This window comes from Haliotis rufescens, unplaced genomic scaffold, assembly GCF_023055435.1.
Source record: "Haliotis rufescens isolate VD_foot unplaced genomic scaffold, xgHalRufe1.0.p SCAF_10, whole genome shotgun sequence".
Classification (NCBI taxonomy): Eukaryota; Metazoa; Mollusca; class Gastropoda; order Lepetellida; family Haliotidae; genus Haliotis; species Haliotis rufescens.
The window spans coordinates 27747801-27772549 of record NW_025963780.1 but is presented as its reverse complement, the minus strand read 5'-3'; the positions used below and the strand labels follow the sequence as shown (position 1 = coordinate 27772549).

General features: G+C 39.2%; 1 protein-coding gene across 1 annotated transcript; it reads right to left on the bottom strand.

Annotated features, from left to right (window-relative positions):
- On the bottom strand, positions 1-24564 carry LOC124135043 (citrate synthase, mitochondrial-like). Its single transcript, XM_046500195.2, has 10 exons — positions 24452-24564; positions 21814-21864; positions 12720-12827; positions 9052-9270; positions 8065-8235; positions 6500-6699; positions 5672-5801; positions 4034-4135; positions 2418-2627; positions 1-1688 (listed from the first exon to the last, which is right to left on the bottom strand). Exons 1-10 carry the CDS (start codon positions 24497-24499, stop codon positions 1524-1526), a joined length of 1404 nt encoding a protein of 467 aa, XP_046356151.1. The 5' UTR covers positions 24500-24564; the 3' UTR covers positions 1-1523.
- Between the last annotated feature and the right edge of the window lie 185 nt (positions 24565-24749).

The window sequence follows — 24749 nt, the reverse complement described above, 5'->3', positions numbered from 1 at the left end:
TAACACTTAACTTTGTTTTAATTCTTTAAATGACACATGTAATTGTCCAGTGATCATCAAAATGAATCTCACTGAAAACAATTACAGGTTCCAGATACATGAATTACTGACAACCGGTCACCCAAACAAGATCCTTCAAATCAAGACACCCTTTATAGGTACTCCACTACAGTAAGCATAATGTTCTTGTGTATTATTGACAACAGGACAGACACAAAATAACATGTTTAAATAGATCCTATCACCATAGTGGCCTAAATAATATCAGAGCTACGGATACTATAAACTGGCACAATAGTGGCATAAAGCTTCGTCAACAACCTTCCCAGCTGATATGTATGGGTAGAAATACAATGGAAACACTAAAATAAATTTGTTCATGAGGTACAATTAAATCGAATAACATTTGATTGTTATGTTCATAATGACAGATAATATGTACAACATAATTTTATTAATACAATTCCACGCACAGACATTGTAGGTAAAATGCAACTATCTCAAAGGTGTCTTAATTTGAATAACCAACCAGGGTCGACAGTGTTTAACTGTAGAATATCCGTACAGATCAGCACCAATGCTACATAAGGTCCTTAGTACAAGGATCTCTTGTGCAAACTCTCAGTCATCAACACATAGCACATACGATGCCTGGGTTCCTCAGTTTTGATTGTACTTGAACATACATCCCACTGAAGAAAAACAGAATAATCACCTCTAACAATCACTCTCTCACACAAAAGCAACAAACAAAACAAGTTTTAAAGGGAGACAACTCCATGTGGAACATTGGGCAGAAATTCTATTATCATTAATACAATTTTCAAGATGGCTATCCACAAAATATTCTTACAGATTTCTCTGTATAAACAAAGGCAGACATTGGTGTTGAGTGAGACATCATAAGTTTATTTCAAGGGATTGTCAAAAATGTGACATTGACGGTAAAGTAGGTTTAATAAATTGCGAGTTGATCTCCATTTTTATGAAAGTTCTGTCATTCAATCAGACATTTCCCAATGACTGAAGAAAGTGCCCATCACTGAAATGGTACGACGAAAACTGTTACCATGGTAACTGTTAAACAATATATACAAATGTATCTGCATAACAACCATAATCAATGTGATGACTGAAACTTTGCACCATTGGTTTTGCTTGTTCAAAAATATCCACCGATGTATGAAGCATGTGCTATTTCTTGCTAACATTTCTCTCTGATTCTCAAATTTCCTACCAGAGTAAAATGTCAGTACAGTAAAGCATATATACAAAAATCTACCATGAATGCCTAAGGTCTAATAAGTATGCTTTGCAAAATGTCATGTGAAATTGAACTCATCCTATTGTTGTACTCCTGCCTTGTTGTGTCAAACAAACCAAACCAATGTACTAACATATTTTCTTTTACTTTATTTTCGAAAAACGATTCAAACAAATGAAGAAATCAAAGATGTACAAAAGATACTCTGGGTTCCCTATAAAACGTGGCTTTTTTAAAATTCCTATAGTAACCAAATCAATCACTTGGCTCCAACTAATTTCTTCAGGCCTGGTGTGTCAAAGGACTTTGGTCTCTCTATGGGAAGCCCCAGCGCCCGATCCCAGATGAGTGACGCCATGCATCCTAGCGCTCGTGATACTCCGAACAGTACTGTGTAGTAGTTCATCTGCGTCAGCTTGTAGTACTGAAGAGGAAAATACACAACTCAATCAGCGATAGAATTGGCAATAGTTAGGGTATCATAAGGACCAGTAGAAATTTACCATTTGTAATAAGTATGGTTTTATGCTGCTTTTAGCAATATTCCAGCAATATCAAAGTGGGGGAACGCCAGAAATGGGCTTCACACATTGTTCCCATGTGGGGAATCGATCTCCGGCCTTCGGTGTGACGATACACAACTCAATCAGCGATAGATATGGCAATAGTTAAAGTATCATAAGGACCAGTAGAAATTTGCCATTTTTAATGAGTAAGTATGGTTTTACGCAGCCTATAGCAATATTCCAGCAATATTATACCGGGGACTCCAAATTGGGCTTCACACATTGTATCCATGTGGGGAATCGAACCCGGGTCTTCAGCGTGACGAGGGAATGCAATTTTTAAGGGTCTTGCTATATGTTATCATTATAAGGACTAGTGTAATTTTTTTCTGCGGTAGACAAAACGACTTTATTGCAAATGCTGGGTCTGTGTATGTTTTTCCACACTCGCCAAGAGACAAGTATTTAATAATGTTTTGTTGCATTTCCCAAATTTCACTCGCAGATGCAACAGATGCACTCGCAACTTGGAGCATTGGTTCACTCGAGAGTCCAATTATGATAATTTCCTGATATGACAATACTCCTTGCCAAGTTCCTTACATCTGAGTTGGTGGTACACCGTAACACTGACTAACTGCTCTCACCTGTAGAAGAACACCGCTGTGGGCGTCCACGTTCGGCCAGGGGTTCTTGGCCTTGCCTTGTTCTATGAGAATGTCAGGGACAACCTTGTAGATCTGAGACACCAGTTTGAAGAGGGGGTCATTAGGCAAGTGCTTGAGGGCAAACTCTCTCTGACAGGTGTAGCGGGGGTCCGTCTTCCTCAACACAGCATGGCCATAGCCAGGTACCACCTAGAAGGGAAGGTCTACATTAGCACAGCACTGTGGCAGGTAGCAGCAGTAACGAAATCCCCATCTCTACATGCAGCTTAGTATAGGTGTTGTCTCTTTTGATCATGGACACATAAAAATGTCGGGGTAGGATGACCAACAATAAACCAAGTACCAGACCACCTGATACATTGGTTGCCTAGTATGACCCGCATAGGTAGCTGGGGACCTATCCTAACCCGGAATCTCTATAGGGGAAAATATGGTAATTGAGAGTGACTCTAAAAGTAGGAGTGAGTGAGTGTGTGCGTGAGTAAGTATGGTTTTACACTGCTTTTAGCAATATTCCAGCAATATCACGGCGGGGGACACCAGAAATGGGCTTCACAAATCGTACCCATGTCGGGAATCGAACCCGGGTCTTCAGCATGATGAGCGAACGCTTTAACCACTAGGCTAACCCACCGCCACCTTTAGGTAGGAGGAGTCGGAACGTGTCTATAATTAGTTTTCCTGTTTATCTGACGGATCACAATTTTTGTCAATAGTGAAAAGAAAGGTCAATACTTTTCAATATGTGTGTCTTGCTTGAAGCCTACATCAAGCGATGACAAGACAGACTTATTCATAATGTGCCTATCATCAACTGAATCATAACTCACCCATGTACAATCTCTATCACAACCATCTAGCAATTTGCAAGGACGCAATATGTTAATGGACTGATATACTTTGTATATACAGTGTATGAGGAACTGGGCTCCGTTCTACAAAGAGATCTAAGTGCTATGACTTTTGTAAGCCTATGTTAAAGTATGGGAGTTACCATCATCTTAGCACTACGACTTTTGTAAGCCTATGTTAAAGTATGGGAGTTGCGATCATCTTAGCACTACGACTTTTGTAAGCCTATGTTAAAGTATAGGAGTTACCATCATCTTAGCACTATGACTTTTGTAAGCCTATGTTAAAGTATGGGAGTTACCATCATCTTAGCACTACGACTATTGTAAGCCTATGTTAAAGTATGGGAGTTGCCATCATCTTAGCACTACGACTTTTGTAAGCCTATGTTAAAGTATGGGAGTTACCATCATCTTAGCACTACGACTTTTGTAAGCCTATGTTAAAGTATGGGAGTTGCGATCATCTTAGCACTACGACTTTTGTAAGCCTATGTTAAAGTATGGGAGTTACCATCATCTTAGCACGACGACTTTTGTAAGCCTATGTTAAAGTATGGGAGTTACCATCATCTTAGCACTACGACTTTTGTAAGCCTATGTTAAAGTATGGGAGTTGCGATCATCTTAGCACTACGACTTTTGTAAGCCTATGTTAAAGTATGGGAGTTACCATCATCTTAGCACCAAGATCCAGGCCCAGGGGTTATGCTGACTGCTTTTAGTTTCATTAGAATCACCAACCTGTCCTGACTTCAGCGTGTTCCAGATAAAGTTGCGGAGCTGGTCATCTGACACTTCTCCTCCAAGCTCCTCCTGTAGCTTGGTCACCCAGCCAAGCACCTCCTGCAAACACCACATACAATACAATAATTGGTCACCCAGCCAAGAACCTCCTGCAAACACCACATACAATACAATTATTGGTCACCCAGCCAAGCACCTCCTGCAAACACCACATACAATACAATAATTGGTCACCCAACCAAGTACCTCCTGCAAACACCACATACAATACAATAATTGGTCACCCAACCAAGCATCTCCTGCAAACACCACATTCAATACAATAATTGGTCACCCAACCAAGCACCTCCTGCAAACACAACATACAATACAATAATTGGTCACCCAACCAAGCACCTCCTGCAAACACCACATACAATACAATAATTGGTCACCCAACCAAGCACCTCCTGCAAACACCACATACAATACAATAATTGGTCACCCAGCCAAGCACCTCCTGCAAACACCACATACAATACAATAATTGGTCACCCAACCTAGCACCTCCTGCAAACACCACATACAATACAATAATTGGTCACCCAACCAAGCACCTCCTGCAAACACCACATACAATACAATAATTGGTCACCCAACCAAGAACCTCCTGCAAACACCACATATAATACAATAATTGGTCACCCAACTAAGCACCTCCTGCAAACACCACATACAATACAATAATTGGTCACCCAACCAAGCACCTCCTGCAAACACCACATACAATACAATAATTGGTCACCCGACCAAGAACCTCCTGCAAACACCACATATAATACAATAATTGGTCACCCAACCAAGCACCTCCTGCAAACACCACACACAATACAATAATTGGTCAACCAACCAAGCACCTCCTGCAAACACCACACACAATACAATAATTGGTCACCCAACCAAGCACCTCCTGCAAACACCATATACAATATAATAATTGGTCACCCAACCAAGCACCTCCTGCAAACACCACATACAATACAATAATTGGTCACCCAACCAAGCACCTCCTGCAAACACCACATACAATACACTAACTGGTCGACCAGCCAAGCACCTCCTGCAAACACCACATACAATACAATAACTGGTCGACCAGCCAAGCACCTCCTGCAAACACCACATATAATACAATAACTGATCACCCAGCCAAGCACCTCCTGCAAACACCACATACAATACAATAACTGGTCACCCAGCCCAGCACCTCCTGCAAACACCAATATACAATACAATACCACTCCATAATCTTGAATTGCTTGACAAGCAGTACAAAACCTCATCACTCACACGCCCTGCACAGCAAACTCTGTTTGTCTGTAGTTTAATGCCGCACTCAGCAATATTCCAGCTATATGACGTCAGTCTGTAAATAATCGATTCTGGACCAGACAATCCAGTGATTGATATGAGTATAGGTCTAAAAATTTGCATCATGAGCATCGATCCACACAATTGGGATACGATGACATGCATCTACCAAGTCAGCGAGCCTGACCACCCGATCCTGTTAGCTGCCTTTCATGGCAGGCATGGGTTCCTTAAGACCAATTCTAACCCGGATCTTCATGGGAAAGCAACATCTGCAGTCTTTACCTGATTAGCAAGGCCATGGAGGGGCCCGGCAAGGCCATTAATTCCTGCAGCAAAACTGAGGTAGGGATCCGACAGAGCACTGCCTACAAGATGCGTTGTGTGGGCGCTGACATTACCTCCCTCGTGGTCACTGAAGGAAAGATACGATTCCTCATTGAAAACACAAGAAACACTGAACAAACAGTACTACATGCATGCCATGCAAGAAGACGAGACAAATAATTAATTTTATTTACACTCAATTTACGCTATGTTTTATGCTCAGTCAGCCAAATTCTAGCTATTGTATTTGCTTTGTATGCTCATTGACCCTTGTATTTTGGGGAAACTTGTTCACGAGCAAACTGTATTACCAGTACTAGCAATACTGACAATGATTCTTAGCATGAAAGAAGCTGTTTAATAATGTCATCTGGTTGTGTTTTGTCTCCTTTCACTCAGTGTTTCTTTACAGCATTATTCAGATGTTATCTCCGGACTCAATCTCTGGGGTTAATATTTAACGCAAATACTATGTATTCAATTGGGCTTTTAGAGATATCCTGGCACAAAGCACACGCAATTTTTGACACTGCTATCGGCAAAATTCCAGAAATATGGCAGTGTGTAAATAATTGATTCTGGGCCAGACATATCAGTGATTGACATCGTGAGCATCCATCCAGGCAAATGGGATACAGTGCATCAACCAAGTTGCTGAGACTGAACACCTGACCCACTTAGACGCCTCTTATGACAAACATGGGTTCCTGAGGCCCCAGAATCTCAATGGGCACTTGGAAAGTATAATGTAGTTCAGGAATCCTCAAAGTGTGACTGCAGACTGACCTGTGGATGGTGAAGTATAGTCTCATGAGCTCCACAAATGCTGGATCTTCAAAGCCAATCATTTTGACAAAGTTTGCTGTCCAGTCTTTGTTGTTGTCAATGGCTGCAGGGGTGGCACCATCACGGTACAGGTTGTTGTAGATAATGGCTGCAACGGTCGGTAGCTTGGCGATCATGTCCATGGAATCTTCGTATGTATACTGTCAACAACAAAAACAAAAATATCAAAATGAACAGTGAAAGAATGTTTTCAAATAGCATTCAGTATGGTCATACATACTCCATACATATCACAGCTGCCTGAAGATATCTTGATCTGGTTTGTTTGTTTCTTGTTTAACGACACACTTAGCAATATTCAAACTATTTGATTGATTCTTGTTTAACACCGGACACATCATTTTTCAAGCTATATGATGGCAGTCTGTAAATAATCGAGTCTGGACCAGACAATCTGGTGATTGACATCATGAGCATTGATCCACGCAATTGGGATACGATGACAGTGAGTGAGTGAGTGAGTGAGTGAGTGAGTGAGTGAGTGAGTGAGTGAGTGAGTGAGTGAGTGAGTGAGTGAGTGAGTGAGTGAGTGAGTATTGCAATATTCCAGAAATATCACGTCAGGCGGGGGACACCAGAAATGGGCTTCACACATTGTAACCATGTCTGGAATTGTACCCAGGTCTTCGGCGTGACGAGGGAACGCTTTTACCATGAGGCTACCCGACCGCCCCCTTATCCACCGAGGTACCATCAACCTCTCATATCACGAGCATTTGCTTTGAACAAAATGATCGGCCGAGTCAAGACGATCTGACCAATAACCAAGATCTACAGTGTAATAAACAGGCCTTACTTTGTAAAGTGCATCAAATCAAGTGAGCACCTTGATTAAAAGATTTGGAAAATATCTGTTGACGCCAAGTTGCCATAACACATGCAACTCTGCAATTGACCGAAATCTGCATGAACGTTGATTTAATAACACGATTTTGATTGGACTATGCATAGTCTCGTTAGTCCAGCCAAAGTATAACGAAGTATGGGTCGGCCTTAGTCTGTCAATATTTTATTAAATCCAGCATACTATATATATGCAGTATGACCATCACACATTTTGCAACAAGATTTATTTTTCACCAAACCAAAAAAGAAATAAAGTCATGAATTCTTCAGGGTCTTTGCTACACTTATCTATCACTGTGATAAATCTCACTTAAAAACCTTTGGTACATATTTTTGTGTGCTTTAATACTTTGATTAACAAGTATATGTCATTTTGTACAAATTCAAAGCTTTTCAAGCTCTTTTGGTGATTTTCAAGGCATTTCAAGGTTGACAAAAAAATCTCAAGAGGGATCTTAAAATTCGAGGCTTTTTCATGCCTGTATGTACCCTGAAGTAAATGCATTATCTTATTCATACATTATCAATACTGTTGCTTCTCTTGTATGTATTGTAGATGGGAATCAGCTTACATCATTATGATTTTATGATTAGAAACAAACAAAAGTGGATGATACTGCCATGTTTGAGAGAAGCGACCAACACAGGAACTATCTTACCTCCCAGTAGAGTTTCTTGTTGACACCTTCTGCGTATGCCTTGGCGAACTTACTCTCGGAGTTGAGAGCGGTGATGGCGGCCGAGAATTGGGACATGGGGTGGAGGTTGCTGGGGAAGTTGTTCAACATAGTGATCACGTGGTTTGGCAGCGCTGCACGGTTGTTCCACTCCTACACAACAAACAGAGGGGTCGATTTAACTCCTGGCCCATTGGCCCATGGCCAGTGTAAATTATGAAAGACTTGCTGAAATAAAGTAGATGGCCCGTCTGGCTAGTCAAAATTTCACCCCTTCTCTGTGTATGTTTATTTTTTTTTTATTAGACACTGCTCGTGACTCACATAATTTTGATGAGAAAATATTAAGGGCGGGATGAGGACGTGTGAATGGTTGGTTCAAAGATCATCTCAGTAGAATGATACAACCGACGGCCATTTCGTAATGTTCTATACAAGAACAACATCTATATTTGCTCATAAAATCACCACGAACTGAGGCAAATGCAAGCCAAGATTTAATCTCAGACTGCAGGAGTTGGGGTGAGGAGTTCTAAAATTTTCAGGTCCCCTGAGTAACTCAGTCATGGCCTGCAACATTTAGTTTTGGTCGATTTAGTTGTGAGAAGGGCCAGTAACTTTTAAATTGAACAAGCCCAGCTGGCTACATATGAATTTGTTGATAAAATCTACACCTGACATGCATGCATGCATATAGATTGCAATGCCTAATATGTGATTCCATACCATAAATATCAAACATAACACACAGAAATGTACGATCTTGTGAGCCTTGTGGCAGGCATAATACAATTTCACGGATGAGAATATATATTTTGTCAAAAACAACAGACAGTTAGCCAGGGGTCTGGGGGCCTATTTATAAGGCTTTTGTGTACATTGTAATGGCATGTATCACATGACCCTTGACGTAACAAAATCGGTGGAATTCTGTGGATCCGCAGATAATTAATGTTATGCCCCACCCACCTGTGTGATTGAGTCAGCTTGAGCTTGTGTGGGCACCTGCCCTGTCACCAGCAGCCAGAACAAGCCTTCAGGCAGGGGTTCCTCCCCCTTCCCTCCTGCTGTGGGCAGGATCTTCTGGCACTCAGGGATACTGTAGCCACGGAAACGGATGCCCTCATCAGGGTCAAGGACAGAGGTTTCTGTCACAAGACCTTTGATGCCTCTCATACCACCATACATCTGGAAGAAAATGAAAAAATAATCTGAAATCAATATTCATAAACTTTGTATGACGTTGACTTCCTAATTAATTTCATTTATTTTTATTCGCCTCTTGTGAACTTAAATCATTCCATGTACACTTAGTTATTGTTACTGTATGAAGGCTTTCTATTGACCCAGCAGACTTTCAGCAGAGTTGAGTTTTACACGGCTTAGAAAACTGTTTCAGTTTATCAGCGTGTCAGCTTGAAGTGGGAGTATTTGAGTTGTATTACAGCATGTCAACTTGAGGTGGGAGTAATTCAGTTATATCACAGTGTGTCAGCTTGAGGTAGTAGTAATTCAGTTATAAGACAGCATCTCTGCTTGATGTGGGAGTATTTGAGTTATATCACAGTGTGTCAGCTTGAGGTAGTAGTAATTCAGTTATAAGACAGCATCTCTGCTTGATGTGGGAGTATTTGAGTTATATCACAGTGTGTCAGCTTGAGGTAGTAGTAATTCAGTTATAAGACAGCATCTCTGCTCGATGTGGGAGTATTTCAGTTATATATCACAGCGTGTCAGCTTGAGGTGGGAGTAATTCAGTTATAAGACAGCATCTCTGCTTGATGTGGGAGTATTTCAGTTATATCACAGCGTGTCAGCTTGAGGTAGGAGTAATTCAGTTATAAGACAGCGTCTCTGCTTGATGTGGGAGTATTTCATTTATATCACAGCGTGTCAGCTTGAGGTAGGAGTAATTCAGTTATAAGGCAGCGTCTCTGCTTGATGTGGGAGTATTTCAGTTATATCACAGCCTGTCAGCTTGAGGTGGGAGTAATTCAGTTATAAGACAGCGTCTCTGCTTGATGTGGGAGTATTTCAGTTATATCACAGCATGTCAGCTTGAGGTAGGAGTAATTCAGTTATAAGACAGCGTCTCTGCTTGATGTGGGAGTATTTCAGTTATATCACAGCATGTCAGCTTGAGGTAGGAGTAATTCAGTTATAAGACAGCGTCTCTCCTTGATGGGGGAGTATTTCAGTTATATCACAGCGTGTCAGCTTGAGGTAGTAGTAATTCAGTTATAAGACAGCGTCTCTGCTTGATGTGGGAGTATTTCAGTTATATCACAGCATGTCAGCTTGAGGTAGGAGTAATTCAGTTATAAGACAGCGTCTCTGCTTGATGTGGGAGTATTTCAGTTATATCACAGCGTGTCAGCTTGAGGTGGGAGTAATTCAGTTATAAGACAGCGTCTCTGCTTGATGTGGGAGTATTTCAGTTATATCACACCCTGTCAGCTTGAGGTAGGAGTAATTCAGTTATAAGACAGCGTCTCTGCTTGATGTGGGAGTATTTCAGTTATATCACACCCTGTCAGCTTGAGGTAGGAGTAATTCAGTTATAAGACAGCGTCTCTGCTTGATGTGGGAGTATTTCAGTTATATCACAGTATGTCAGCTTGAGGTGGGAGTAATTCAGTTATAAGACAGCGTCTCTGCTTGATGTGGGAGTATTTCAGTTATATCACAGCATGTCAGCTTGAGGTAGGAGTAATTCAGTTATAAGACAGCGTCTCTGCTTGATGTGGGAGTATTTCAGTTATATCACAGCATGTCAGCTTGAGGTAGGAGTAATTCAGTTATAAGACAGCGTCTCTGCTTGATGTGGGAGTATTTCAGTTATATCACAGCCTGTCAGCTTGAGGTAGGAGTAATTCAGTTATAAGACAGCGTCTCTGCTTGATGTGGGAGTATTTCAGTTATATCACAGTATGTCAGCTTGAGGTAGGAGTAATTCAGTTATAAGACAGCGTCTCTGCTTGATGTGGGAGTATTTCAGTTATATCACAGTATGTCAGCTTGAGGTAGGAGTAATTCAGTTATAAGACAGCGTCTCTGCTTGATGTGGGAGTATTTGAGTTATATCACAGTGTGTCAGCTTGAGGTAGGAGTAATTCAGTTATAAGACAGCATCTCTGCTTGATGTGGGAGTATTTGAGTTATATCACAGTGTGTCAGCTTGAGGTGGGAGTAATTCAGTTATAAGACAGCGTCTCTGCTTGATGTGGGAGTATTTGGGTTATATCATGGTGTCTGCTTGATGTGGGAGTATTCAGTTATATCATGGTGTTGGCTTGATGTGGGAGTATTTCAGTTATTTCACAGTTTTAGAAACTGGCACTAGTCCTATAGTCCTTGCCAAGTTGCTTAATAGTTCAGGTATCCTAAGGACTAGTAAAAATTTGCCTTTCTTAAGGGGTTTTCAATATGTTATCATTATAAGGACTAGTAGACTAAAACAGTTAGTTTCTATCGCTGTTTCGTGTGTCAGCTTGATGCAGTATTTCAGATATATCACAGGGTGTCAACTAAAACTAATGCCTCATGCTTTTCAACCACCAGGCTGTTACACTAACAAACTATTTGATTATCAAATTAAACCTGGGAATCGGGTGCTGACGATGAGAAACATCAAATGACAATTTCCTAATATACAATAGACATGCCATATGGCTTTTACAATGCAGTTGGTAATACATTAATGTAAATACACATACATTACAATTTTTTGTCCTCCATGTGATTAGCATTGAGCATGCATATAAATAACCATGTGGGATATCTGAGTAACAAGGCAATTCCAGATCTCATGTTTTTTTGATGGAGACAAACTTTACCGATCCAGTTCTATCGGCTGTGTATTGACCTGGATTTTGTATTGCAATATATTGCCATACTTTAACCTCACACTGCTCCCACCACAATATACTGGTGTACCGGTAATACCGCATACCCTTACAGTTCTACATCTTAAAACTCTCATAACTGTACCTGTTTGAAAGGAGTATGACAACAGGAACCATAGCAGATTTGTTGGTTTTTTAACCGATCCTTCACTCAGCGTATTCCAGCTGTTACGATCATGATGATAGCAGCCTGTCAATAATCGAGTCAGGACCAGACTATCCAGTGATAGATATTGTGAACAATGATCCACGCCATCGGGGTACGATGAAATGAAAACCTTGCAAATCAACCAAGTCACCGAGTCTGACAACCCGATTTATACAGTGTTGGGACCAAGTCTCACACCAAATTGCCACGGGAAATAAACATGCCAGACAATGTCATCATGCATATGATTTTGTTTGTTTGTTTGTTGTTTTACGCCGCACTCAGCAATATTCCAGCTATATGAAGGCGGTCTGTAAGTTATCGAGTCTGGACCAGACAATCAAGTGATTGATATCATGAGCATCGATCCACGCAATTGGGATACGATGACATGCAACAACCAAGTCAGCAAGCCTGACCACCCGATCCCGTTAGTTGTCTCTTACGACAAGCATAGTCGCCTTTTACGGCAAGCATGGGTTGCTGAAGACCTATTCAACCCCGGATCTTCACGGGCCATCATTCACTAAATTAATTCATTAATAATTATTAAAAGTAAACAGCTTCATTGTTGTCACACTGACCATGTTCACGTTGACCTCTCCCACTTTGGTTTCTCCATACTTTTTCCGAAATTCCACAACTTCCTTTTGTTTTTGTGGAATTTCATTAGCAAGGAAATCTCTTAAATTCTGAAATGGAAATGCAGACATATTAAACATACTTAAATACTGTCAAACAAATAAATGTACACTCAAATGATTAGCATTAACAGTGAATGAGGGCATATTGCAGTATCTATTCCTGTTACCATCTGCCCTTTGGGCATATGTTGGGGCCTCACATGACAAAAAGCAGGGTCACCCTTAAAAATAAAGGGGGGTTTTCAAAGCAAGGCAAGTAAATAAGGACAACTTCCTTGAGAACAACAGTAAGGCCAAGAGGCTAAGGTCATCATGGCCTTCCCAAGTGTGACCGACAGGCCATCTTTTTCTGTAATTTGATTTGAATTTAGAAAAGGGTATCTTAAACAAGTTAAACCCTAGTGCTAATTTCTATCCCTGCCCTATGTTGTTTTCAATAACCTGACATAATGATAGAGGACTTAACCAAGTTAACCCTTATTATCCCTGCTAACTATTTGGTTTCGTTAATATCCTGGCTCAGTCTGGTTGATAGTCTGGTTCATACAGGAAGCGGAAGTACTTCCAGTAATGTATGCTAATGAGTGATGGATGGAATCAAAAAAGAGAAAGCACAGAAACATTGGTTAACAACCGATTAACAACCTCATGTGTGTCAGTTAACCCTTGTTATCCATGTGTGTCATCCTGTCAAGTGCTGCAATCAGTACATCTAGTTCAAAGCCTCGGGTTGCCTAGTGGTTAAAGCGTTCACTCGTCACGCCGAAGACCCGGGTTCAATTCCTGACATGGGTACAATGTGTGAAGCCCATTTCTGGTGTCCCCCGCTGGGATATTGCTAAAAGCGGCGTAAAACCATACTCACTCACTCACTCAAAGCCTCCTCACAGTGACAAATCATCCCTGCATTCTATACTGTGAGGAAAATGAAGGTGTCAGACAATGCGGTGGAGCCTCATTAAAATCAAGACATATGCTCAATGATCACTTTCAATGTAGAAATACCCAAATGTAAAGCTTCTTGACAAATGTTTGGCCTGAGCCGAAAACTATCGGTGGATCGCGATATTTTACATCACGATACAAGTAGCGATCACAGTCACACAAAAAGTAAAAAATACTGATTCATACCTCAAATGTGTACTTTAATGACTGTTAATGACTGTTACACCAAGCACTAATAAGTAGTGAAATTTAGAAGGGAAAAAGTACATATTTTCATCCATTGCACCATACTTGACACTGCCAACTGTAAATAGTCAGTGTGCCAGGTATTTGACAATCCTGCCTTTGAAAAATATGGCTTAAGGACCACAGATAAGAGCACATGCAAGTTTCGTGATACGTATTGGATCATGGCCAAGGTATCATTGATACATATCAGATCGCACAATTGCTGTACAGTCCCAGCCCTAATAATAAGCAGTTCTTTCCATGTTTACTAAAGTTTAGTTAAAACCAGGGGAAATTTCACTTGACTTGGGCTTCAGACTAATGGCTAAAGTTCAGAATTTTATCTATTCAACTATTTTCAAACTAAATTTCCAAACAAGTCCATGGCAAGTGAATCAGGCAAAATGCATCATCATCATCATCATCATCATCATCATCTACAAAATTGGTGGTTTGAAAAGTTATTTTATATCAAATACAGGTTTTTCAAATACTGCATTAATGCAAAAGAAAAAGGTAATTCTTACTGGCAAACCACTTTTTTCTATATCATCATATATCATATATACAAGTCACCTTTGAAAAGCTAAATCATTCGGAAAACATTAACTGGGAAATTTTGAATTTGAATTTGGGAAATTTAACAGTATTTTACACACATGTTGAAGACAAAGGGCTGAAATACAGACTGCATATTAAAAAAATTATAAACTTGAACATTATGTGTGTCAAAATCACCATAATAAACATAGACCATCTGTTTGTAGAGTTGGCTAAATATAAGATGGTAAATCATTCAACTTAAGTATCATGTGTGAATAATCACATCAAGAGTCTGATCATTCTATACTCTAGTCGGCAAAATGTATGGCCAAACACCATCTCTAAATACTAAGTCACAAAGGTAAATCTTTGTCAGCATCGAATCTCATGCATAGCAAGGGTAAGGGAGGGAGAGAATGTCAGAGAATGTCAGAAACACATTGAGCATGTTGAGACTACTTGCTGAATATTTCACAAGGGCTCCAGATAATTCTTTGAGCCACTGAGCATAAGCACTTGGAGTGTGGACAGTTTTCTCAGGGTATTCAATATGATTATACTACCTTGGGTCCAGTCTTTTTGGTACATTTACATCAATGAGAAAACTTTATTTAAACAATTTTAAGTTAATGCTGTTTCAGATGACTTCTCATCGTCATCTCTTCTTGTTCTTCCTCAAGTGTGAAACATATTGTATAAAGTTCAAGGTGCCATACATGTCTAATTAAAATAAGACATACCGTATTCGACGTAATAAGCGCCCAGGGCGCTCTCAAAATTAGAAATAGGGGGCTCTTATTAGAACATTACTTGGGGGCTCTTATTAGAACATTACTTTGGTGGAAAAAACAGAGTTGAAAGATAAATTTCGTGGTTTGTGCTGATAGTCTGAACTGTGTATATACGACATATCCATTTTTCCAGAATATAAATGCCCATACTTAAAGGTGCATATAACACAGGAGTGCGTATTATACACGAATAAATAAGTCTTGTCTTCATTGATAAATCGGAAGGGGGGCTAATTGGGATTGTTCACTAGCCAATATATTAGCAAATATCGCCGTGGGCGCTTATTAGAGCGGGGCGCTTATTACGTCGAATACGGTAGTGCCTTTTTATGCATTATCAGGGAATTGTCTTGGCCAACAAAAAGGGGTCCAGATAACCCCAAATAAATAAATTCAAGGGTCCTTTAAATTAATTTAATGGTGTAGTGTACTGTACTATTAGAATTAACAATTACTTTAATAATTAAAGCCCTTATATTTGTCGTCAGAAATATGGTATTTTTGGGGGTCCATTCTATACATTTCTAAGTCCTCGATGCACATTTATTAGGGCTGGGACGATACACCAACTGTGTAATCTGACACCTATCACGATACCTTACTCACGATCCGATATGTATCATGATACTTGCATGTGCTCTTACCTGTGGTGCGTAAGCCATCTTTTTCATAGACAGGATGGCCAAATACCTGGCACACTGATGATTTACAGTTTGCAGTGTGAAGTATGGCACAACAAATGAAAATATTTATATTTTCACTAATAACTTGCACTTCTGATTAGTGTTTCCTATTAAATCAAACATTTAAGGTCAGAATCAATATTTTTTTACTTAGTGTGTGACTGTGATAGATACTTGTATCGAGAAATAAAAAAATCGTTATCCACCAATGCATCGGTGTAACGTCCCACCACTAACATTTATGCAACACTGCAGTTCACATATATATGTGTTCAGCCTGTAAATAGTGATCTGAAAATATATTCAAACCCTGTAACACTATACAAGTATGCCACGCAGTCCTAGTAAGTCATTCTTCACAACTGCAAGCCATTAAATTATAATCTCGTATTCGACGTCATAAGCGCCCTGCTCTAATGGCGATATTTGCTAATAAATATGCAAGTGAACAATCCCAATAAGCGCCCCTTCATATTCATCAGGGTACACAAAACTGACTTATTCGAGTATAAAACGCACTCGTGTGTTATTATGGTTATGCGCATCATTAATTACGGGCAAATAAATTCTGGATAAATATATCTCTCCTGTATAATATGCACAGACTTTTTCTTTAGTATCATTTCAGGCGGTCGTATGACTTTCATGATCCGTCATTGGAAATAGAATATCAACAAATCCGCATTGAATTACGCAAGTTAACCCCTTTCTTACACTGTTTAAGTGTTAATTGTACATCTGGACTTATGTTTGTGATCTATTTTATTAATTTTATTCATGATTTCATTCAAGAATGTTTACATAATAATTTCGGCAAAATTGTGTCCCAACGATACTTCCGACTTCCGTTCACCCCGTTCCATAGAACCCGTTTTACCACATACCGAGACACTGTCAACTCATATTTATCAATGCAACAATGATCTTATAATCTTCTGTTTTATTTTTTTTACGAGTCTATATGTCAAGATTTGTCATGGCTAACTTTCAGTGAGAAATTATCTCAAAACTCCAAGAACTATTTGAGTAGTTTTCATTTGTATACATCACATGCTGTCATCGAAGCCATACGGAGAGGTAGCAATACGGTCACATTGCATAAATACATAGTCGTGCACCTCACAGTCATTGTTTTAATAACAAATAATTACTCAAAACAATATGTAAAGAGTCAGTCTGTTCCGATGTCAGTGCTTGTTTAAAGAGAGAAAAGTCCGCTCACATGATATGAAAATTAGCCTTTGGCAGTGCTGTTATGGTACTTCTGAAAATGGTGATTAATTAAAAACTAGATGTGCGTTTTTGGATATTTGTATTTATAAACTTATCTTGGGTAGGTGGTTGTAGTATTTTTATTCACTAGCTGGATATCTCGATTGTTAAACTGGTGACTTGCCATGACAAGCACCATAGCCGACACAATAACAACAATTAACATGTTTTGAGAAAAAAATATTCAAGCTGATTTTACCAAAAAAAGGTTGCTGAAAAAGAAGTGGTTATGAACATTAAATACATCATCCTTCTCTCATTTCTACTCATCGGTAATGTGGAGCTAAGTTATCACAAATACATAGCCAGAGCTCCAGATAAAGTGCGTATCTGCGTGAAATACGCATCAGAAATGCAGAAATATGCAGTAAAATATAATCCAAGCGTATCAAATACGCAACGAACATTACAGATACGCTCAAAAATAAAACTTGTGCGTATCATCAAAATATTGTGAAGTAACCCTGCGTATTCGATTAGCAAATCAGCAACTTATTTTGAAATTATAAACGGGCATTCCGTCAACCTTGCCAAACTCCACGATGACAGTTACATCATGATCATTTGCCATCACACTTTCTTGTGGAAGTATCGTGGTATTTTTGAGTCCTATAAAGCTCTCGAACCCACACGACACCAGTTTGCAGGGACTAGATGAATAGTGTTTTTAAATATTTAACTTAAATACCCACATGTGTAAAAACTAGTGGGTAACAGATATTTCAATACGCAGATAGAATTACTGATACCCAATGATTTTAAAATCCATGGGTAAAATACCCACAACACCAAAAGCTTATCTGGAGCTCTGCATGTTAATAGGTAGGTTGCATAATTTGTAAGTGACATATATCTGAAGGAGTAAAATACTGAGAGCGGTTTGTTTTCTGAGTTCGCCAAACAACAAAATTAACGATTTTTCAATTCTGTTTTCTTTTTTACCAAAATTATACTACAATTAGCGCACCCTATTTCTAATTTTGAGAGAGCCCCAGGGCTTATTACGTCAAATACGGTAACCATAACTACTAACCAGATAAACATACAATGCCTGTCATATAATGATAAAATTCCAATTACACAAGGCCGAAAGCACAACTAATATTTAATCATAATATACTGTCACATGGAAAAACAGAAATTACATTTTCTGAATCTGATATTAAAAATCCTTTTTGTGTATGTAGCCATACCATGGATAACATTAACCATCAACACTTCAGATTTATAATCATTATTCAAGAAAGAAAGATATGTAGATCTGAAATTGGAATACTGGTTACACTTAAACAAGATTTGACATTCATCTTCAAATTCTCCTGAATTTCAGTTTGAAGATGTGACCTTAAATTTACTATAATTGCTAAGATAATGTGAAAATTAAACAGTTTCATACCAGTTTTGTCAAATACATCTTTCACTCACTTAAATATTCCCATAAACACTTGAACATTACCAACACCCTGTGCCCAGTTAACTCATGTTTGCCATTATCATCCAACTGCTTTAACAATTTATGACATTGAAGAGGATATCTGCATTCTTCCATTTTAAGTTAATACTTTATCTAGTTTTTATCCAGAAATTAACTACTCTTACCTGGCTATGTACAAACATATCCCAGCATCAGTTTTTCCAAGAACTGCCTATTTGAGGCATATTTTTCAATACAAGAAAACGTTTGAAATATGTGGTATGTACATTTTCCCTTTTCACCACATACTTTGTTCCTCAATGTATTGGCTAGTGAACAATCCCAATTGGCTACCTTCCGATTGATCAATATACACAAGACTTATTCATTTGTGTATAATACGCACTCGTGTGTTATATGCACCCTTAATTACGGGCAATTAAATTCTGGAAAAAAATATATCTGCCGTATATAAACATTTCAGGCTGTCAGCATAAACCACGAAATTTACTATCTTTCAACTCTTTCACCAAAATTATATTCTAACAAGCATGAAATACTCACATCCACCGCCAATATGACATGTCGGGTTGTGTGCAATGTAAATGGCCTAATTGCAGCAGTAAAAAAAGTTATTACTGGTGTTGTTTTTCCATCTGCAGTTTATGATAGAATATGTAACTGAATTTGTAATGAGCATGATGAGTAAGGATGAGACATATGGACGAACAACTTCTTTATTACAATTAGGAGCGATGGTTTCGGTGAAGGTTCTGACACCGTCATCAAGCAAGTGAAGTACAGAGTATGGTTGACAAGAATATATAGTGTTTATACAGTTGAGTAGGTTTAAGATCAGTTACACTGTTGTATTTGTAATGGGTTGTGTTTCTGCATGAAGTTAGTCAGTGAATGCAACAACTGTGTCCAAGACACTTTTGGAGGAACATACACTCAAGCAATGCAGAACTTACCAACAAGAAAGGTAATGTATTCAATACTGTGAGATGGCATTATGTGCCAAGTTTGGTGAATAAATATGGTACGGTTTTCAAGATCTGATCCGGTAACGAGGACTACGGCCATTTTCAGTCTAAATCAAAGTCGTTGCCATGGAAACTCCAAAAATATATTTTTTAGATATCCCAAACTATCAAAAGGCACCAGTTCACCACTAGATCTATCTATGTGCCAAGTTTGGTGAAGAAATATAGTACAGTTTTCAAGATCTGCTCCGGAAACGAGGACTACGGCCATTTTCAGTCTAAATCAAAGTCGTTGCCATGGAAACTCGAAAAATATTTTTTTTTAAAATCCCAAACTATCAAAAGGCACCAGTTCACCACTAGATGTATTTATGTGCCAAGTTTGGTGAAGAAATATGGTACGGTTTTCAAGATCTGCTCCGGAAACGAGGACTACCGCCATTTTCAGTCTAAATCAAAGTCGTTGCCATGGAAACCTCGAAAAATAAAAAAAAATTAAATCCCAAACTATGAAAAGGCACCAGTTCACCACTAGACCTATCTATGTGCCAAGTTTGGTGAAGAAATATGGCATGGTTTTCAAGATCTGCTCTGGAAACGAAATGTGACGGACGGCACCCATTCCTATATCCCCCTTCCACTTCGTGGCGGACGGACGAATGTGACGGACGGACGGAAGGTCGGCACCCATTCCTATATCCCCCTTCCACTTCGTGGCGGGGGATAATAAGAGCCCCCTATTTCTAGTTTTGAGAGCACCCTGGGCGCTTATTACGTCGAATACGGAAAAAGTGTTACCAATGTCATCTAAAAAAAGCATGTAACTAAAAATGCAGTAAGCCGTGAGATGTGATTAGTTATTAGGTAATAATATACTGCTACCACCATCAGCAACAGGCCAGCTATATCACATTGGCATTTATACAAAGAGTGACAAGGCACATCACTGGCTGAATGCATGGGCAGCCATCCATACCATTATGGCACAATGACACAGTCACTGAGCACTTGATCCAATGGAGAGGTCTAAATGTTAGCTGCTACAAGCAATAGAGACATGAGGGGTGCAGCCCCAAGTGGTTTATTCTCCCTGCAGTGTTTTATCAGATAAATGCCATATTGTCTTGATAAAGGAAGGCTTGGGCTGTAGTACTAGCAAATATGATTTAATGCATTCAAAAGTGACCTGTACAAAAAGTTATTAAAGTACTCACACAAATGAAAAAAAACTGTTTTTCTGAATTTAAAAATCGACACAAAGTGTTACGTAGCTGTAAATACGAAATAACAAAACAACTCGAAAAGTACTAGTCTGGATTTGCTAGTTTGATCTCAGTGAACAATACACAATGTACTTTACCATGTTTACAGGAGGTAATTTGTTGGCACTTTCAACATTCAAAAATAAAACTAAGTCCAAATTGACATAGCAGAAACAGACTATAGGCATTATGCACCTGTTCTCACCTGTCGTCAAGGTGTCATTGGTCACCTTGATCTACTTACACCTGGTTATGCCCTGTTTCACAATAGTCTGTTTTATTCACATTTTTACACGCTTTTACGTGTAAAAAGGCATAAAAACATTTGATACGTTGTATTTGTGCCACGGCCCAATTAGTACTAATTAAGTTGTTTGAATATTTACATATTTTGTATATTAACTGCATTAATTTAAGATCTGAGGTCGAAAAAACAGGTTTTTTTCATTTCCGTGAGTACTTTAGTAATATGAATCAAGAAGTTGATATCCCTAATTACTTGTGTTGGGAATTTACTCTTAATTTGTGATCAACAATACTGACATCAATCGATCAATAATCAATGCTTTATCGACAGTAAATCAGAAATTGAAGTGTTCATAGATCAATGACAATAGTGACATCCGTACATAGGTCTAGCATAACTATTCAGTGTGGGTGAGTATGGTTTTACGCCGCTTTTAGCAAAATTTCCAGCTATATCAATGCGGGGGCTTCACACACTGCACCTATGTAGGGACATGAAGAGCAAAAGGCTTTAACCACTAGGCTACCCTGTCGCCCCCATTCAATGTGAACTTAGTAACCAAGTATAACAAAACAGGTTGTTTTTTTGTAGTTGGCATTAAAAATATACATATTGAAGCTTATGAATCATTGAACATGTTGAATGAAACACAACCATACTCACTGTTGTAGTTGTGGCATTGCGTGCACCCACAACAGCTGGCAGAACAAGGCTCTGAAACAAAAACACCGCAAGGTCATTGTTCAATTATGTTTATGCACATGTATTCTAACCATGCTAACATTTTGTAAAACCTAATTATTACAATATGAAATACTAACATGCCCTGCCAAGTCTTGCCAGGGGGCAGCGACAGTAAATGAAAAGTCATTATCTGATGGTATTTGAATCCTGTGATCCCTAAATAACTGGTAGGGTTGTGATGTTCTGACAAGGACTCCTTGACTTTCATTTTAAATTCAAACACTGTACATGCTTAATAATGGCTTCAAGTACCACCTAGTAATTGTTTTCACCAATAAGGGATTGCCTCCCCTTACACACACACACCCCCCTCAAAGGATGTGTTATGATGGGCAGAATTAATAATGCAACTATTGGCTGAACAGGCATAGCTGAACAGGCAAATTACCATGATCACCTTGTGGATAACAAAATACATGCATGACGAGATAGACACCACAAGCAGTGATAAGTTGTTCAATCACGTGAAACACGTGTTGCCAAACAGGACCAAATAGCATAACACGACAGGGAAGCAACTTAGCGCAAAGGCCTGAGTTGGTGTGTCTGATGTTATAGATATCAGGGGTAGAAACTAACATTTTTAGTCCACTAGTCCTTATAATGATAACATATAGCAAAACCCTAAAAAATGGCAAAATTCTACTAGTCCTTAGGATAACTTAACTATTGGGCAGTTTGGCAAGGACTACAGGACTAGTGCCAATTTCTAACGCTGGATATCCTGGGGCGAGTAAATTTCTAAGCTTTTCCTGATGCCCCTTATATATTACAGGTTAAACTAAGGAGCCAAAAGTTTTTTAGGAGCCAATATAATATCTTAAACAGATAGTGTCGCTAGTTATGTTTACATTTTGGTAGCCAAGCGCTGAACAGTAGAAAAATGTAGGTCGCCAATCACAGATATAAGTCACATTTGGCCAACAAAATGGTCGCTACCTAGAGGGCTGCATGGACTGAATTTTTATGTAACTTTCATGGTACCCTACACCATTTGAACATGCCTGATCTTCTCAGTACGAGTAAGATAATCATTCTGAGAAAACAGTCTGATATTGCATATACTGGAACCGAATGCATTTATATTGCGAACAGAAGAAACACTATCGCATTTGACAGCGGTTGTTAGCGGAATATGTGCACAGCCACGATGGGAAACTCGATCAAAGGCAGCGGAATAAGCCCTGATGCAACCGTCAAAAGCCGATCGTAGTTAACTGACAACACCCTTTCCGGCAAAAACAGTGTGCGAGAAATGGCTGTGATAGACAAATAAGCGAGAAGCGAAGTAATTTCTTTTGGTACAGCTGACTCAATGTCTTCACTATAAAACATAAAATACATGGCATTGAGCAACTAGTATTCATATGCATCAGAATTTGTTATCAAAAGCAGGAGGCATGTTTTCTTGTATCAGTTATCTCAAAAATGGGCAGTAGTCAGGTATGGTCCCCGAACACGCTGAAGATGTCTGACATCTCGACCATCTGCCCACCAGATCCCAGCAATCTTGATAGCTGTATGGTAGACAAAACACACATATCGGGACTTGGTAATGGTATAGTTAATGGTAATTGTATATATGTTAATAAAATACATACAAATTATACAATATTGTTGAAGCACCCCTCAGCCACAGACAAATACCTTACTGTTGTTACTGACTAACATTAGCTTCTATTTGCCCTGATGTATCAATAATTATTGGGCAAAGACTAGATCTAGGTCTCAGGACGTAAACAGTAAATGAAATTATGGGTAAAGTAGGACAGATGAACTTTCCATTTGACACCCATCAAATTACATTGATACTGTCAGCCATGTTTTGTGTGAAGTGGCGACAGAAAGTGTTGTAGGAGTTTGCGAAATGCGACAACGGACATGATATGACGGAATGTGCTCGTTAGCCGATGCTGTCAGTTCCAATAGCGACTGTGAGGTGATTCCAATGAGAATCGATGTTACGACGATAGTTACTGCATTCATATCGCATGATATTGCTTACATTAATTCCGATAATGCTTCTTTTCAATAGATAGGAGGGCCTGTAAGTAGGTAATATTGATATAGGCTGAGTTTGTCCATCTTGAATTAGGGTTGGAATTTATGTGTCACAATGTAGTTACCCCCTGCAATACTGAACTATATTTATCAGAATGTATGTCACCGTGTCCTTCGTTACCTACTTATTATCTAGCGTGTGTGTGAAATGGGTCCCATTGATCATTTGACAGCTGATGAGAATTTGACCTTGACAAACATTATCTTTCACCTAGTTTTGGGAGGTTTACGGACGCTAAATACGCCAACATACATTGAAATATTGCACAAACATATGTGTGATGTTCAAGATGAATCAATGAACGTGACATGAGTGATTTCCGAACCAATCAAAGTAAAATGTGAGGTCTGTCGTCGTCACTATAGCCTACAGGTGAAGCTCAATATCGAGCTCGCGGCTGAATCAACACTTCACACGCCGCGTGTGGCCAACATATGTGCAATGGACATCAAATTTACAGGCTAAACTGTTTCTGATAGTGTTGTCCTCATTTACCTTGTTCTGCAGCAGAAGTCTGAGGGTAGCTGTACGTGAAAGTGACATTCTTCTGCTGAGTCAAGCCGGCACTGTGTGACTCCACGAGTTGGGGAGAGACCTCGTGACGTCACAAAATGTTACTAGGCATTATGGGCCGGTCACGTGATGCGGGGAATCACGACGCTTCAACCAGGACAGGCAGCATTGACCGATGCTCAAAATGTCGCAATTTAAACAGGTTTTTTTTTGTGCTGTTAAAAAAATAATGTCTGTATCCGTCATGCGAAGCAATAACACAGGTGCTGATATATAAGAA